General features: G+C 42.3%; 1 protein-coding gene across 5 annotated transcripts in view; it reads left to right on the top strand.

Annotated features, from left to right (window-relative positions):
* The window catches only part of ush2a (Usher syndrome 2A (autosomal recessive, mild)), a 249,264-nt gene that overhangs the window by 214,254 nt on the left and 16,871 nt on the right, over nucleotides 1-18,139 (top strand). For all 5 annotated transcript variants that reach the window (XR_009787447.1, XM_061765858.1, XM_061765857.1 and 2 more), the window contains 8 exons: nucleotides 8,177-8,258; nucleotides 8,341-8,486; nucleotides 9,279-9,620; nucleotides 9,719-10,080; nucleotides 10,922-11,294; nucleotides 12,408-12,689; nucleotides 13,010-13,179; nucleotides 13,857-14,187. Coding sequence is in view for 4 of the 5 variants with exons in the window: in XM_061765858.1 (XP_061621842.1) it covers nucleotides 8,177-8,258; nucleotides 8,341-8,486; nucleotides 9,279-9,620; nucleotides 9,719-10,080; nucleotides 10,922-11,294; nucleotides 12,408-12,689; nucleotides 13,010-13,179; nucleotides 13,857-14,187 (2,088 nt within the window). In the remaining variant the exon portion in view is untranslated. The remainder of the gene's footprint in view (nucleotides 1-8,176; nucleotides 8,259-8,340; nucleotides 8,487-9,278; nucleotides 9,621-9,718; nucleotides 10,081-10,921; nucleotides 11,295-12,407; nucleotides 12,690-13,009; nucleotides 13,180-13,856; nucleotides 14,188-18,139) is intronic.

The raw sequence follows: 18,139 nt of genomic DNA, 5'->3' as shown, positions 1-18,139 counted from the left end.
GCTGTATTAATATATGCCATTGATCAGAGCAGGACCCCTGACAGTCATCATCCCTGAGAACCATCTGGCCAACGCCTGACGCTCCCTCACCCAAACACAAGCTGACACCCTATTAATCTGCTAGCCGCATACATACGTGTGTGTGTGTGTGTGTAGGTTTGTTCGTGTGTGTAAATGAATGTGTGTGTGGAAGACAATGTTTAATGTGGATGTTAGAGATTAAGTGCAAGTGTATGCGCTTACATTTTCACCATACACCTGCCTCTGCATGCGTGTGTTGTGTCTATGTATGCTCACTGTGCACACACATACAAACGTGCACACACATCATCCACCAACAACAGCCGGTGCGGAAGGGAGCTGAAGGGTGCTTGGAAATTAAGGTTATTACACAAATTGAGCCATATGGTCTAAATATTTCAGAGCTGAAATTTACTAGGCAATAAAAATGGCCCCTACCTCGGTAATGGTGTAAATTACAGCTTAACCACCAGCGCTAATGATGTCCTTCTGTACGCCCCGTAACCAACCGTACATGAAGGACACGTTGTTTGAAAAACACCCCAGGAAAGGCAGTGCAGAGAGAGGGAGGGATGGGAACGGGACAAGAAGGAAATCGGGAAGGAAGAGGTGAAGAGAGCAGAAAGAAAATGAAGAATTTGGAAGGAAAATAGCAAGAGATTGATGGAGGAGAGAGAGCACGCAGCATGTTTACAATCTGTTAGTTTACCATTAAGGGCCCATCAGAGAGCAGGGGCCAGCCAGCCAACTGTGTTTCAAGCCAACATGAGCTTTCAAAGATGGCACATGTATACTTAATCATACACCATTGGAAGATGTAGAATATGTGGCAGCTTAAAAAAAATTATAGTGTTAAACGAATGCCATTAGCTGTTTATATACATGTAAATAGGGTGGGATTACTTAAGCATGTCAACTGCTGCTTTGTTTATGAATATGATTGTGATCATGTGAATCAATTGGTTGTTTTTTTACACGGTTATTTTAGCATTGCATAAAGGCTGTCTTCATTCAAATCAGTAAAGGAGAATGAAAAAGAATGACACTTTGTTGTTATATTTATGTACTCGATAGTCCTTATATAGTTGGGGAGGAACGACTCATTCCGGGGCCGATGTGTGTCACTGGGCTCCATTTTAGCCATGCCAAAATAAAATCAGGACAACTGAAATGGTGAGAAACAGTTGAACACTAAAATTCCACATTTGAATACTATATTGTTCTGTCTTCGTACTCCATAGTTCTCAGAATGTTTTCAGCAGTACCCTTCAAACATGCATACTGTATTTAGAAACAAATCTCAGAATTCACTTTACAGGTTCTTAAAGATTGAAGACTTCCACACTCTCATATGCCTGGGGAACAGTTTAATAACATTTACACTGAGCTCCACAGTTCAGTGCACCACAGTACAGTTCAGAACGGTAAACCCTAATCAGATTTGTGTGCAGGGCTTTAGTCGTCTGGGTCGTGAAAAGTTGCTAATGCCGATCTGAGGCTGTTTAAAGTCCACTTGAATTGGGATCAGGTTTGGCAGTGTGCCATCAAAACCATCTAATGGAGCTGTGGTGAAAAGAAACTTCCTGTTTATGGCAGTTGTCACCCACTTTGTAATTACCACCACCTACAGGACTAGTATAGCGTAGTATCGGCCTAGCAGTTCATGGTTTTCCAATGAAAAGAGTTAGGGAGTTGTTTGGCATTGTTCGTCCCCTGCTGGGGTCTGTGTTCTACTGAATATTTTACTATTACAAAAATATTGTCAATGATAGTCACAGATCTAGACAGAGCTGATGAAGCCTCTCAAGGTTTAACCATCCTTAACATGAGAGAAGCCTTCTCTTCCTTGTCTAAGAGTCTACAGAAATGTCCACTTGTTGCATTTAACCCTCAAGTCTCTGCTGATACCCTTCTCGCACTGCTGATCCACAGAAGCATGCAGGGATCAAGGCTAGCTCCAGGAATAAGAATTACCAGGCTTTGCCCTTGCTCTGCTTTTCTAACGAGCCACGGACACAAAGGGGTGGAGAGAAGTGGTAGCAAGGCAAGATTGGAGAGTGATGAGGAGGATGAAGACAGGTGTAGAGAGGAGGAGGAATAAGAGGAGTTGCATGCAGAGTTCATTAGGGCTTCCGGCCTATCAGACCCCTTCGTTAGAGGTCTCCAACTCTGATTGGAGGGCTCTCAGCGTTTTGCATAAGCAGCCAAATAATCAGGCTGCTCCACTTCGCTGCAATCGCCATCATCTCGTCTTTTCTACACTCCTCCCTCGGCAGCCATGCATTTCCATCTGGCTTTTCTATACCTCACTTCCAAATAACAGTTGTTATGTCTTTCTCCCCTTCCATATCCCTCGCACTCATGCAAGTGATAATTTCTCGAGAGGTTTTATACTGTTTCTTTCTCCCGCTCTCCGTCTCTCTCTAACTCCCAGTAATGACAGGTTGTGTGTTATTGTGTCTTTTGTAAAGAACCTACACCATCCAGCTGTCCCCCCACTTGCCCTAATGGCAGCCACCATATGATGGTCATCACTTCAAAGTGTCAGAGCGTGTTTGTTTTTTGAAGAAGCTGCCACTTGTGCGCACAGTCGGGTCTGGAGGAGTCCTCCTTGTCTCGCACCATGGGCATGAAGACGAGCAGTCTTTGTTGTTGGCATACATGATCAGAGTTTGTTGGTTTGTTTTATGTCTCGTAAGTAGTAATACCCTTCCGGTTGAAAAAACTTTGCATTAGATTAGAATTGCACTGATGTATTGTAGTCACTGTGAAGAAACAAATCCAGAGATTTAGTATTGGACTGTCCACTGGGGTTTCTTGTCACCACTATGCCAGTCACAATCCACAACCAATCAATTCTATGGATTTTGAATGATATCTGACCCAATATGTTTGAGGTAGCTGTGGTCAAATGTGGAGGTTGTTGTCTTCAGACTTTCAGAATTTGTCATTTATATAGTAAAAGTCTTTAAGAACCCTATTGAATTCACTCAATGTCATCTTGGATATTTTTGTAGTTGAATCAAATGAGTCATTTGTCATAAGGAAAGTGCCAAAGGACCATTTTATTATATGTTGTAGATTCTACTTCTCCAATACTGGCAATGCTGACTCTGTTTTTGTTGCCTTTGATTGGAAATACATAAATCAAAGAAATACAGTGTAATCTCGGTGTTGTCGAACACCCCACAAGTGGAATTTTATGCAAATGTTTGAAAAAAGTAATCACAAGACTTCAGTTCAACAAGCACCAAACGACGATTAGCTGTGTGTGTGTGTGTGTGTGTGTGCATGTGTGCGTGCGTGCGTCTGTTGCTTTTTGTGGCTTTTGGACATTTGAGAGGAGAAGAATAGTATACACTTGAATTTACAGACTAAAAGAGTAATCAAGGCTAAAGTGTTTTGTTTTTACACTTTTTACACATGTAAGACAATTAAGAATGCAAAACAGCAACATGCACCTCTGCAGTGTGACTCATTGTCACATTATGACTTTGCTATTAACAAGTTAATGTGAGATTTGTGAGAATCTTAGAATGTTCCTTGATACTAGGGCTGTCCCATCACATTTTTTTGAACCCGAGTACCTGCCGATGCCAGATATGATACCTCGGCAATGCATTAAGAAAAAGAGTGTATCCAAATTGTCTCAATTGTCTTATTTTTCAATTTGAATAAAATCATCCCAACAATGATCCCTTATTATACTGCTCGAAGTCTAGTGCAGCAGTGTTTCTAACCAAATCAACAAATATAATCTTTTTATAGCATAACAGTGGCGTGGCACAAAATAATGATGCAAACAAATTGTATTTACAGATCCTGTCTTAAATCAACAAACTAGAATTAAAAAAAATATATCAGAAATTACACTTAGTGCAGTAACAAAATAAATATCTTTAATGGTCCATCAATTTCACACATGCAACATTGTAAAAGTAAAACTAGAACACTTAACTCCACTATTAAGGCCCACAATCATTTGGGTAATCTCTTATAATGTAAATAATTGGTTTTGAAATCTGTGTTTGTGTTCAACTTTCTACTATATGTGACTTTGTGGGTATTAGAATGCCATCTCTCTCATCGTGCCAGACTTCCGATGACTGGTCTTTAGTCACATGTAACAAGCAAACGGGCACAGTCAGAATAGCACTTAATATGGTGTTCCTGAGGTCGGGAGCCGCCAAAGTTAATCATGGCTGTCTGTGTGAAGTAAGCACGCCTGGCCCAGGCCCCTGCAGCCTCTCTCCACTTCTGTGGTGGCCACCCGCACAACACATGCCTAATGGCTGTGTGTGTGCGTGCGTGCGTATGTGTGTCACGGTTTGTCTAACTCACACTGACTAGGAGGGACACCCATGCAGGGCATCGGCAAACAGACACAGGGCAATTGTTCCAGTAACATCGAATTAGGCATGCACAAATAAACGTCTACACACACACGAACAAGGCTTGCCAGCTTGGCATGGGGCACGAAAGAGCAGCGTGCAGTGCTCTGGCTCACCTCAGAAACCTCCAAAAACAATTACAGCTCTCCCAGCACAGCTCTGGCCACAGCTTGTACTAAACGACACAACTACAGGATGCAGTTGACTTGGACTGAATTGACGTTGAATGTGATCTACGCCTGCGCTTTGCCCCACAGACAAAGAAGTACGGCACATGAGAAGAGGCGGGCCAGCATGGTGCTTCGTTATCTCTCCGGGACTTAATATAATAGAGACGGGAGGGCAGAGGTGGCCTGTGGAGCGGGACATACCTGAGGCCCACCAGTTGGTCCACATTCACCATTCATTAGACACGGTTCTCTCATGTATGATCACTCACTTGTCTGCTACCTGTGTTCGTGTGTCAGCGAGAGACAAAGAGAGAGGAAGAGTGCAGATGTGAGTGCGTGGCCATATGCTAATGTTGCTCTGTCCCCGTGTCTCTGCAGGGCCCGGTACTGGGGCCTTTGTGAAATAATCAGCATAATTCTTTTGACAAATACACATGGTTACTCTTAATTAGTATCACACACTGGTCCCCCTGGCTACACCATGCCTCTCCACCTGAATATCATGCTCAAGCGCAGAGGGATGTGCACTTTTGGAGACAAATGCAAAAAAGCAAGATGCATGCAGATGTTGGCTTGTTAAGCTCTACTGTACATGCATACACATTTGCTTGGATGAACTTCTCGTCGTTTCTCCATCATTCTGTATTCTCTCTCGTTCACACTTTGTCCACATCCTCTCTATTCTGCAGGTCCCTCATTCTCTCTTTCCCTTCCCCCGTCTTTGTCATGATTAACTGGGGGTTGTAATCATTTCCACATACATGTACTCCTTCACATTGATTTTAGGTTAACCTGAACCTTTCTTTTCATATCTCACACCAAAGGCAGCCACGTTTTCTTCCCGTTGGCCTGCGATCTTTGATTATAATTACCAAAAGTGTAACTCACTTTGTCACACATGTGATTATATATGCAGTAAAACCTCTAAGGTTGGCCTCAATCCATTCCATCTAAAACACATGTTCCCATAGGAAATAATGAATATAGAAATAATCTGTTCCATGCCATCTGCATTGTATACATGTATTAGTATGGCTTGGCAGCGGCCAGCTGGATCTCGCGTCACACCTGGAAACGTAAAGCTCATGTGATTTGACATGCCAATTTTTTTGATTGGTCATTACATCTCTGACATTCCGACAGCATTCACCTGTGATTACATTTTTCAATCACAGCGAACTAATGGCTGACAGTAGGCCCCTCGTTAGAACTAGTTGCAGAACCCACTTACACGTTACACAATCACGTTTAGCCATGTCGCTTGGTCTGCAGTATACACACAGTTCGTATTGCAGTGTACATTCTTGTTTTATTATTTCCTGTTTGACTTGGCAATATTGTAGTGAGAAGCCTGGACAGAGAAATGTGTACTGAACTACTGCCAACACAGCAAATCTGCATAAGAGACTAATCCAACTGTGTTCCTTAACTGCAAGAACACAGTATTGCGAGTACTTTATAGTGAGCGTCCTTTCAGATAGCTGTATTGTACCCAGTATGCAAGACAGATGTGTGTGCCTCTTACTAACATCACAAGAAGTTCTGTTAACAGGTCCTATTGTTCATGCAATGGTTCAAACGTTGGAAGGGCTGCGGTCTGAATGTTATGATTTCAGGGGCATTTAGATTTAGATGTACAGCTAGGGACCGATCCCTGCCGGGAATTCCGAAAAATTTGTTTTTTTTACAATTGCCTATACAGTCGTAATATGAATAAAAGTAATGAAAAACTTTTTTTAAAAAACTTACACTGAGATCTTACAACAGTTAAGATGAATCACTTCAACATACAGTACTTTCTTGACACCCATTACTTCTTTCTTCTTAGCCAGGGTTTTGGTGCCATCCTGTGGAATCTTAGGGCGTTTCAGAAAGAGCACCAAAAAAAATAGCAAATAGCTAAGATCGGTTCCACTGAGAAAAACGCAAATACGTGAATTTGTCAATAGCGAACCACGAACAGGCGGGGATTTACTGTACCACTGTAAAACATTTACACAACAAGAAACTGCAAATTGCCTATGTGGGACACTATATTAAATCTGTAACAAGGTGGTGGACCTCCTTTGTGCTGTCCTTCACAGCAGAGTTTACTTTGTCATCAGTTTATTTTCTGGTGCTATTGCACACCTAAAACTTTGTGTTACCTCATCTTGTTGATTTCTTAAGGTGTTTTGTGCATATGTGTGTGTGTGTGTGTGTAAGGGACAAATTGTTATGAAGGGGGCTGTTAATGGAATGTAATAGCGTGCTTCCGTGTTAAAGCGTTTGATTACAGCCTGCTTGTGTGTGTGTGTGTGAGCAGTTAGCGGAGCTGATGTGCTCAATTTCCTAGCGCGTGGATGTGTGTGCGTGCTGCGAGGAGGCTATTAATGCCGTGCGTTCCAGCGATAAAGTGTTTGAATATATTGCCATCTAGAGGCGTGTAGCAGAGTCTCTGCGCTCCTATAAAAGTTGGCAGCGCCAGATGCTGCTATTGACAATGTGCATATGTTAGGCACTTTATAGGCCACATGCCTCACATATTTCACTGGCTTTTAAGGTGGAGAGATCTCTCGTTCGCGCTCACTTAATCTGTCTCTCCCTTTTGTAACATCTATCTCTCCCTTTTCCCCTCCACGCTCTCATTTCCTATCGACTCAGGTTTCCTTCCTTCCGTCTGTGGCTTTTTTTTTTTTTTTAACCTACTCACCATTACCCTTTTTTTCCCCATCACTCTTGCCTAATTCCCTGCCCGTTCTATTATTACCTATGTACTTTGTTTGATTTGTCTTTTCGTGTCCCTCCCTCTCTTTTTCCGCTGTGAACTTGTGTGATTTGCAGGAGGATTTAGCTTGCATCTAGGGGTGTCCTGGGATTTATTAATCCTATTTAACTGCGTATGACAAACACGTTGGCTGGCAGACATCGAGACAGTCAAGACATGCATTGGGCTTATTGTTCAGGCACTTCATCCTTGGTGCCACGCCACGCTGATTTGTCTGGGTTCTCCTTTGATTCCGTTTGAATTGGAGCCATTTGGATCCCCTTGCCACTGCATGGAATTGGTCTAAGAGCTAATCTGTTTATGTGAGAGCCTGAAGAGTGAGTTGTTGTTGTTTTTTTTTTAATTCCAGACTCTTTTTTCCCCCATAATTTTCCAAACATTCAGAAGTTGCTTTCGATCTCACGTTTAAGTGTTCCATTCCCGATTACCATCTCGTCCCACTTCAGACTTCAAGTGTTTATTTTTAATGAATAAATAATGCTACATACACACTGCACCCTGTCGCAGTGAGTGTGAGCTTTTTGGGCTGTGTCCCATTGCCTAAAGCACTGTCCCTCCGTTTGTATGAGGGAGAGCCATGATAGTATGCACGTGTGATATAAACACTCAGCAGGCTTTGAACGCGGCGTTAAGGGACGGCTGTCTGCCAGTCTGTCGCTGCCACTTCCTCCTAGTACAGTATGTTTGTAATGTTGAAATCACAAATCCCCATGTCACATTATTTTAACTTGCCATTGTTTCACACTTTCCCTGTTGTGGAAAAATATTTACACTTTGCTTGCATTACTATGACAGTGTACTTACCTTTTTTCAATTTTATCCTTCAGGGTTCAATCCTAGAAGCAAACGTCTTTGGCCTTGAGCCCTACAGCAAGTATAGTCTACAAGTGGAAGCTGTAAATGAAGCAGGTTTGATCATGACCAGTGGCTTTAAGATCACTACAAACAACATCAGGTTCACTTTTTAAATTTTTTTTTTTAATCCTTTCAGCCAGTGTGTCAAGTCCGTGGGTAGGCTCGATGACCCTGGAGGCTTCTCCTGCTGGACTGGCTAACTTCAGTGTGGAGCAGAAAGAGCGGGGCAGGTCGTTGCTGCTCAACTGGGATCCACCAAGTTCTCCAAATGGCGTCGTCACGGTATAAACAGTATTAGACAACCAAATCACCACACATGCTCGTGATGCAGGATGGTCTCTTGAGTCAAATTGATGCCAGTAGTGTACATTAGGAACTGGGATTTGAAAAGTAACTATAAATAACAAAAAAAGTAATGTTTTTTTGTCATAAACATAGATGACTAAAGAGAAGCTTTATCTCCACAATGATTTTATGCTGGAGAATGAGATGAATTAAAAGGCAACTTAGAGCCAATCAGCTTCAACCGGAAATGTTCAAAGCAAAAGAGCTGCGGCCTACTAATTCTAATGAGGTCCCATTGGCAGTATGGTGCACGAGTGGTTAGCACATCTGCTTCACAGTCGAGAGATTCTGAGTGTGAATCTCAGCTCTGGCCTTCCTTTGTGGAGTTTACATGTTCTTCCTGTCCTTGCATGGGGTTTCTCTGCGTACTATGGCATCCTCCCACGTTCCAAAAACTGTATGTTGGGTTCATTGAAGACTCCAAATTACCCATAAGTGTGAATGTGAGTGTGAACGTTTTCTTATCTATTTGTGTCTAATGAGGACAAGCAGTGCAGAAAATGATGGCTGAATGGATGATTCCGCCAAACCTGCCTCTCCTTCTTTCTATGGCAGCCTGTTTAGGCAGCAAACTAGTTAGTCTGCACTAATTTGTCCATCAGCTGGTTGTTGCCATGTAACAAAGTGCATTGTGCCTCCACTGCTTTGTAGCAACTACACAACATGACATTATTCTTTCCCCAATCTGCATGATAAGCCTCCCTGCTTCCTCCTCTTGTTCTCCATCAGATGTACAATTTGTACAGTGAGGGCAACCTGGAGTTCAGCGGACTCTCACGCAACTTTCTGTTTCGTCGCTTGGAGCCGTGGACCACGTACACTCTTACTCTTGAAGCCTGTACGTCAGCAGGGTGCACACGTAGCTCTCCTCAGCATGTCACCACTGCTGCCGCACCGCCAGCCTCGCAGCCCCCTCCAACACCTCTTTCCGTCAGTTCAGACCACGTGTCGCTCACCTGGGGACCTCCCGCTCAGCCGAATGGGCCCATTGACGATTACTACTTACTGGGAAGAAGTATGGATCAGGTGGGGAGGGGTAGAAGCAGAGAGGAGGATGCTCAAAGAGAGAAAGTATGTGGAAATATTCTCCCTGGTTTTTTTTGTTTGTTCTTTCATTTGACTAAGATGTCTACTATTCTCTTCTCACCCCCACCCCCAATCACAAACAGGTGCTGTTCAGACAGTCTTCTCCACAAGAAAATGACACTTTCTCCTACACAGTGATTGGGTTGCGTCCTTGGACTCAGTATGGGTTTGCCGTACGTTCTCACAACGCCGCCGGCCACGCCCACAGCTCCTGGTTAAGCGTGACAACCAGGCAGGCACCCCCTCGCGGCCTAGCCCCACCGACTGTGAGTCTCCTTCAGGGTCGACCCAGTGAAGTGTTGGTGTCATGGACTCCTCCTCTGGAACCCAACGGTGTGCTCCAGTCTTATAGGATCCAGAGAAACAATATGAGCTTCTCCTTTAGCTTTGACCCGACGGTGCTCAGCTACACTGATGAGGATCTTCTTCCCTTTGCAAGCTATAGGTGAGACTTGTTTAAACATACTATTCAGGTCAGATTTGACCTGTTTTGACATTTGACAGCAATAAAAATACCATAAATGTTAATGTTTCACCCTGAAATTGGATGTTTGTTCCTAAAGTAATGCAAAAATACACAAAATATATAATTTATCAAATTTGCTTTTTTTTGTGCTACAATGTTAGTGTACACTGATGCTGTTCTGTGATAAATTTAGCTCTTGTTTACAGAATGAATTTTAGATTTACTGGTGTGTTAAGGAAAATGGCGGTAATTCCAGGAATCTTTCAACTGTTCCTTCCTTAAATGTATGTATTTATATGGGACAGTGGTAACAGCATTCAAGAGAGAGCTTGAAACCCAAGAACCGTCTTTGTTGTCACCACATTTGCACAGGTTCCTGCAGAAACATGCACCTGTTGGTCTTTGAAGAGTCATGGGTGAATCTTGAAACAGTGAAAGAGTAAAACAGCATCAGACTATTATACATACTAAACATAAGTACCAGAAGTGATACAGGTGTCAGAGGGTGCTATGACACAGGTGCGAGATTTGCTCCTGCAAAAGCAAGTAACTGCAATGAAGCAGATAAAAATACTCTTACCCTTTTCTCTGAACCATTAAGATTAATCATCCATTTATCAATGTCAGACAGTCTATTAATCCATTGTAAAAAGATCTGTAGTTCATAATTTATTATGAGGACATTCTTGGCCCAGGTTAAAATTGACCCTGAACTTAATGTGTACATGTGATAAACAGTATGTAAGCGTTAAGAAATGACTGCTGTAACCAAATCAAGAATATTATATCAAAATGATTATTTTCCTATCCTCTTTTACAGCTATTCAATCATAGCCTGCACATCTGAGGGATGCATCAAAAGCCCTTACACTAACATTACCACCTTAGAGGCTCCACCCGCCACTGTGGCGCCTCCCACGGTGAACTTCATCACATCCAACAGTATGAACATTTCCTGGACTAAGCCACCCACCCAGAATGGGGAGGTGACTGAATATGTTCTCAAAGTAAACAGTGAGGAGGCTTATCGTGGTAGAGACATGAAGACCGTTCTGGTACGCTTCCTTCATCCTCACATGTCCTACCAGCTGGTACTGTTGGCGTGTACCAGTGGTGGATGCACCGCCAGTGCAACAACATCCACTGTGACAAAGGAGGCTCCTCCCTTGGACATGCCAACCCCCACTCTAAAGGTACACTAGCATGTTAAGTTAACCTTCGCTGTAACTCAAACATTATCTTGAGCAAACAAACACAAGATGAACAGAAGTGGCTTCAGCTCTTGGTGTTTTAGCTCATTGAGTAATCAGCACAGAACTGCTTGATAACCACCACTTAAAAGATTTTTACAGGTCAAAGTCAAAAGTCAAGGACACAGCCTGGTTATACGTGTTAAACACGAAAAGGAGACTATACACTATTTTGCCCAGTGTGGAGTACAACTAATTTGTTAATTAATAAGTTGAATTTGACCTAAATCAAAATCAGAATAATCTCAGAATCAGAATCATTTTTATATGCCATGTATGTTAAAACACACAAGGAATTTGTCTCCGGTAGTTAGAGCCACTCTAGTACAACAATAAAAAAGCCACTGTGACAAAATATACATTTCGGACATAAAAGCGCCATTACAGAGAGTCTTTGAGCAATAAAAGGAGGAAGAAGCTGGAAGAAGTGGTGACCAGGATGTGGAGGGTCCAAGAAAAGTTTGTCTGCCCTTGTCTTAGTTCTTGCAGCGTGCAAGTCCTCAAGAGTGGGTATGGGGGGTACAGATCATCTTTACGGCAGTCAGTCGGATTTTGTCTTTCTCTGTAGCAGCACCAAATCAGTCTGTGACACTTATAAGTCACTTCATGTTCAAAACCTAAATTTCTATCTGATCATCAACAAACATGATCGGTATATAATACCAATCAAAAAGTAAAGTGTAAGTAAAAGTATATAAAAAGTAGCTATGCAGCCACTCAGCTGATTAGTTTTCAGTGGTGATTTTCTTTGACCCTCAGTGTGAGAACGCTACATCAAATTTCACAAGTAATGACTTCAACTTGCGCTGCTGGCTGATACTATCATAGTCTGTGTTGATTTAACATTGTATGTATGTATGGCATCACAATATACATTTACAGCTTAAAGACATAACGTTTTAAGTGACATAATGTGGCACTTTGTCGAGCTACCCAGTCGCCCATTAGTTGTCATTACTCGTTCTTATGTACTACTTTAACAATTAACAGTACATTCTTAAGGCCTTTTGCGTATTGGAAATGGTTTTAATGCAATCTGTAACTTTTCTACTTAAGGTCACTGGTCCTGAGTCAGTAGAAGTAAGCTGGGGACCACCACAGAATCCCAATGGCATCATCACAGGCTACGAACTCCGCAGAGATGGCGATGTAATCTACGTGGGCCCCGAGACTCATTACCACGACTTCACTCTTCTGCCCAGTGTGGAGTACAGCTACTTTGTCAGGGCCAACAACAGCAGAGGGGCAGTGAGCAGCGCCACAGCCAAAGCAAAGACTCACCCAGCGGCTCCTTCAGGTGTCGCCCCCCCCTTGTTGTCGCCTCTGGGACCCGCTCAGGTTGAACCCTACTCACTGATGCTATAAAGTTAAAAGCTACATAAAGATTTACATTCAGTGGCCGCAATGTTAGGTAGACCTTAATGAGATCCAATAAAAGAGCTGCCTCAACATGTTATGTTTCTGCAAAGAAAATAATGCATGCAACAATATCAGTATTGTGTTTGTAATTAATAGTGGTGTAGAACTGCACTGCATCATTCTGAAAGTTGTTTCTAACTGTATTGACTCTTATTAGCCGGTATAAAGTAATAAAGTACCCAGTAGCGTTCTGTTTGATAATCATTCTTTGAGTCTTGTGTTTTCCATGCCTTGTCTAGGTGAAAGTGGAGTGGAACATTCCCGCCCGTCCTAATGGAGATATTATTAGCTACACAGTATATCACAGAGAGCCCGTCCAGCTCAGTGTAAGCAGCACTGTGTACACTCCAGAGGGCACAGTCTTCTCCGAGAGATGCACTACTCTGCAGGGGCTCGCTCCCTACCGCAGGTTTTTATGCAGTTATTTCCCGTTATACTATTATACTGTAAGGGAGTTGACACAGCACTTAATTCTGTATTTCCAAATAGACTTCAGCTTGAACTTCACACATGACATGTCTTTTAGTCATTTTCATCTAGCTGTCTTGCATTTCTCTACAACAGGTCTTACGCTTTAGTTGTTTTAGTTGTTGCTCCCCACAGTGTAACAAAGTTAAACTGAAAATTCCATGGACCAGAATGCCCTTCACGATATCGGATACCAAATTGAAATTACTCAAGCAAAATAGTATGTGGACCATACGGAACTGCTGAATTAAGCTTAATTTTTTATTAACACCCAGCTAGTTTTGTTGGATTTTATAGCTGTTCTCCATATAAAATACTGTATTTAATGTTGCAATATAATTTCACTGACCTCATTCAAAATGTGGGCTCTCCCAAATTTGTCACTGTTGTAGTTTGCAGTGGTGTAGAACAAAACTGCATCATACTGAGATCCCTTTCTAATATTTTGTTTACCTTATTTAGCACAATCTTTTCTACAAACACACACAACAACTACAATTCTAAACATGTTAAGTTAGTCGCTCCAGTGTCCATCAAATCTGACAATTATTATCTCTGTTAAGGCAGAATATCTAATGCACACACATGAGTGATTAGTACTCATTCAATTGTGTGCAGGTATGAGGTGAGGGTCGAGGCGTGCACCGAACTCGGCTGCTCCTCCAGCGACTGGTCATCCATCCTCACGCCAGAGGCTCCCCCCACTGGACAGGCGGCGCCACTGTTAGACCTGCAAGCTGACACCCACACAGGCCTCCAGACCACCTTTTTGCTTACCTGGGCCCCTCCAGCTCAGCCAAATGGGAGGGCCCCGTGTTACGAGGTGTACCGTAGACTGGAGCTCACCACCAATAGCCACAGAAATGATGCAGCGAAACTAGTTTATAATTACTCATCCACAAGTTGCAAGGATGAGGGACTCCTGCCATTTACCACTTATCAGTACCAGGTATATTGCACTATATTTTATGCTCCAGTTGTATTTGTTTGTCTTTTTGGAGAAATGGAAAGTCAAATCTCTCTCACACACACACACACACACATATATATATGCAGATAGTTATCCTCAGCAGTGATTTCCAACCACCTTGCCACAGCACATAAGGCACACCGCACACCGATCGACACGGTTGAACTTTCGCACAGTGTGCAGTAGTCTGCAACTAGTTGAGGAACCGTTAGCCACTTTTTTTGCTGCGTTTCAACATTTGAATTGTTGGTAAACTGCATCGCATTATTGCAGATCATGTCTGCAATAATGGTCATGTCGTACCACCGAAAATTACGTTTTCGGATATGAAGTGAGATCCAGCCGGCCTTCGCCAAGCTGAACCAAACCCCAGTGTACAAACCCCAATTCTAATCAAGTTGGGATGTTGTGTAAAAGTAAATTAAAACAGAATACAAATGATTTGAAAATCCTTTTCAACCTATATTAAATTGAATGCAATATATTTAATGTTCAAACTCATAAACTTGATTGTTTTTCTTCAAATATGCACTCATTTTGAATTTGATGCAACACGTTCCTCAAAAGATGGGACAGGGGCATGTTTACCACTGTGTTACATCACCTTTCCTTTTAGCAACACTCAATAAGGATTTTGGAACTGATGACACTAATTGTTGAAGTTTTGTAGGTGGAATTCTTGATGTACGACTTGAAGTGCACTTGCCACAGATTTTCAATGAGAGACAGGTCTGTCTGGTACTCTTTTACTACGAAGGCATGCTGTTGTAACGTGCGGAATGTGGCTTTGAATTGTCTTGCTGAAATAAGCAGGAGCATCCCTGAAAAAGACGTTGCTTGGATAGCAACATATGTTGCTCCAAAACCTCTGTTCCTTTCAGCATTAATGGTGCATTCACAGATGTGCAAGTTACCCATTCCATGGGCACTAACTGGTTGGATGGTGGACGTTGGTGGGCACCCATTTTCAGGTCTTTCCAGAGATGTTCAATTGGGTTTAAGTCAGGGCTGTGGCTGGGCCATTCAAGAACAGTCACTGAACCTTGGTACCAGTCTGAGATTCTGAGCACTCTGGAGAAGGTTTTCATCCAGGATATCACTGTACTTGGCCGCATTCATCTTTCCTTCGATTGCAACATGTGGTCCTGTCCCTGCAGCTGAAAAACACACCCACAGCAAGATGCTGCCAGCACCATGCTTCACTGTAGGTCTGTATTGGACAGTTGATGCCTGGTTTTCTCCACACATGCCACTTAGAATTAAGGCCAACAATTTCTATCTTAGTCTCATCAGACCAGATAATCTTATTTCTCACCATCTTGGAGTCCTTCAGGTGTTTTTTTTAAGCAAACTCCTTGCGGGCTTTCATGTGTCTTGCACTAAGGAGAGGCTTACGTCGGGCCACTCTGCCATAAAGCCCCGACTGGTGGAGGGCTGCAGTGATGGTTGACTTTCTAGAACTTTTGCCCATCTCCCGACTGCATCTCTGGAGATCAGCCACAGTGATCTTTGGGTTCCTTCTTTATCTCTCTCACCAAGGCTCATCATCGGCAATTGCTCAGTTTGGCCGGACGGCCAGCTCAAGGAAGCGTTCTGATTGTCCCAAACGTCTTCCATTTAAGGATTATGGAGGCCACTGTGCTCTTAGGAACGTAAAGTGCAGCAGAATTTTTTTTGTAACCTTGGCCAGATCTGTGCCTTGCCACAATTCTGTCTTTGAGCTCTTCAGGCAGTTCCTTTGACCTCATGATTCTCATAAACGATAGTTTGGACACGTCCAGAGGAGAGAGAGGGAGTATATTGGTAGAAGGATGATGAGGATGGAGCTGCCAGGCAAGAGCGCTAGAGGAAGACCAAAGAGAAGGTTAATGGATGTTGTGAGGGAAGACATGAGAGCAGTTGGTGTTCGAGAGGAGGATGCAGGAGATAGGCTTACATGGAAAATGATGACGCGCTGTGGCGACCCCTAAAGGGACAAGCCGAACGGAAAAGAAGAAGATATACGTATATATTACATATATCTTCTTCTTTTCGGCTTTTCCCTTTAGGGGTCGCCACAATATATTGTCTTTGTAGTGTATTAAATTAAATATAGGTTGAACATGATTTGCAAATCATTGTATTCTTTTTTTATTTGTTTAACACAACATCCCAACTTCATTGGAATTGGGGTTGTATATATATATATATATTTATATATAGATATAGATATAGATATATATATCTATATATATCTATATCTATATCTATATATATAGATATAGATATATATATATAGACATATATATATAGTGGCGGCACGGTGAATGACTGATTAGAGCGTCAGCCTCACAGTTCTGAGGACCGGGTTCCAATCCCCGGCCCCGCCTGTGTGGAGTTTGCATGTTCTCCCCGTGCCTGCGTGGGTTTTCTCCGGGCACTCCGGTTTCCTCCCACATCCAAAAAACATGCATTAATTGGAGACTCTAAATTCCCCGTAGGTGTGAATGTGAGTGCGAATGGTTTGTTTGTTTGTATGTGCCCTGCAATTGGCTGGCAACCAGTTCAGGGTGTACCCCGCCTCCTGCCCGATTATAGCTGGGATGGGCTCCAGCACACCCGCGACCCTAGTGAGGAGAAGCGGCTCAGAAAATGGATGGATGGATGGATATATATATATAGTGGGTACGGAAAGTTTTCAGACCCCCTTAAATTTTTCACTCTGTTATATTACAGCCATTTGTTAAAATCATTTAAGTTCATTTTTTTCCTCATTAATGTACACACAGCACCCCATATTGACAGGAAAAAAAATTAATTGTTATATTTTTTTTCTGATTTATTAACAAAGAAAAATTGAAATATCACACAGCCATAAGTATTCAGACCCTTTGCTGTGACACTCATATATTTAACTCTGGTGCTGTCCATTTCTTCTTTTACACATATATATATATGATATATATATATATATATATATATATATATATATATATATATATATATATCATATATATATTGACACACACACATATATACACATATATACATACACACACACACACAATATAATTTCATATGCACCTGTGGCTAAAAAGCAGGGAGTCTCTGTCCCAGAAATGCAGTGGAGTGAATGAAGAGGACGATCATTGCCAAGAGCCTCTCAAATAATCCACTCTCTCTCCTTTATTTCTCACCTTTTTCCTCTATTTGTATTATTATGAGCTACAGCGGCCAAGGCAAGCTGTTTTCTTTGAGAATCATGCCATGTTGTTTGTGGTTCAATTTAAAAAAAAAAAAAACCTCATCATAATAATACAGTGGTATATGTGGCACCCCAAAGTGTTGTTTCCCAATAAGAACAGCCAGTGTAGCAGTTTTTCTGTTGCAGCGACTTGTTTATGTGCGCGATCGTCAATTGCCAGGTCACGGGTGCGAGTCGCTGACTGTATTTCAGCCGCATTGGGCCACGTCACTCCGTGTCGGCGAGCCTGAGTGTGACATGAGAGGTCATCAGCTGTGCAGCGGGAAATTATGCAATTTTACTTAGTCTCTAAATTATTATTTATTTACCACAATTAATGTATCTTTGGTCAACTATCCATGCCAGTGACATATAGTGATAGGCAGAACAATGAAGTGCTCTTCCACTAGATAGCAGAATTTCCGATTTACCTATGTATCCACCTGTTGCAATTTGTACAACACAATAATAGCTTTGTGTTTAAGTACTGTAAACAGCCTCAGATATCACACTAAGTCCCTTTGTGAGTAAATTCAGACGAGCTCATCATTATTGGAGTATACTTTTTGTGCGATTTTTATTTGCGGTTTTGTCGTGAGTTTTTTCTAATGTCAACTGTGTGCCTTGACTCAATAAAAGTTGCAAAACACTGAGCCACACAAATGCAGGAGCCACGTATTCAGAGAGGTGGTAAATAGAAGGCTCCAT

Source organism: Phyllopteryx taeniolatus, chromosome 2, assembly GCF_024500385.1.
Source record: "Phyllopteryx taeniolatus isolate TA_2022b chromosome 2, UOR_Ptae_1.2, whole genome shotgun sequence".
NCBI lineage: Eukaryota > Metazoa > Chordata > Actinopteri > Syngnathiformes > Syngnathidae > Phyllopteryx > Phyllopteryx taeniolatus.
Note: the sequence above shows the minus strand (reverse complement) of the source record. Positions and strands in the feature narration are given on the sequence as shown.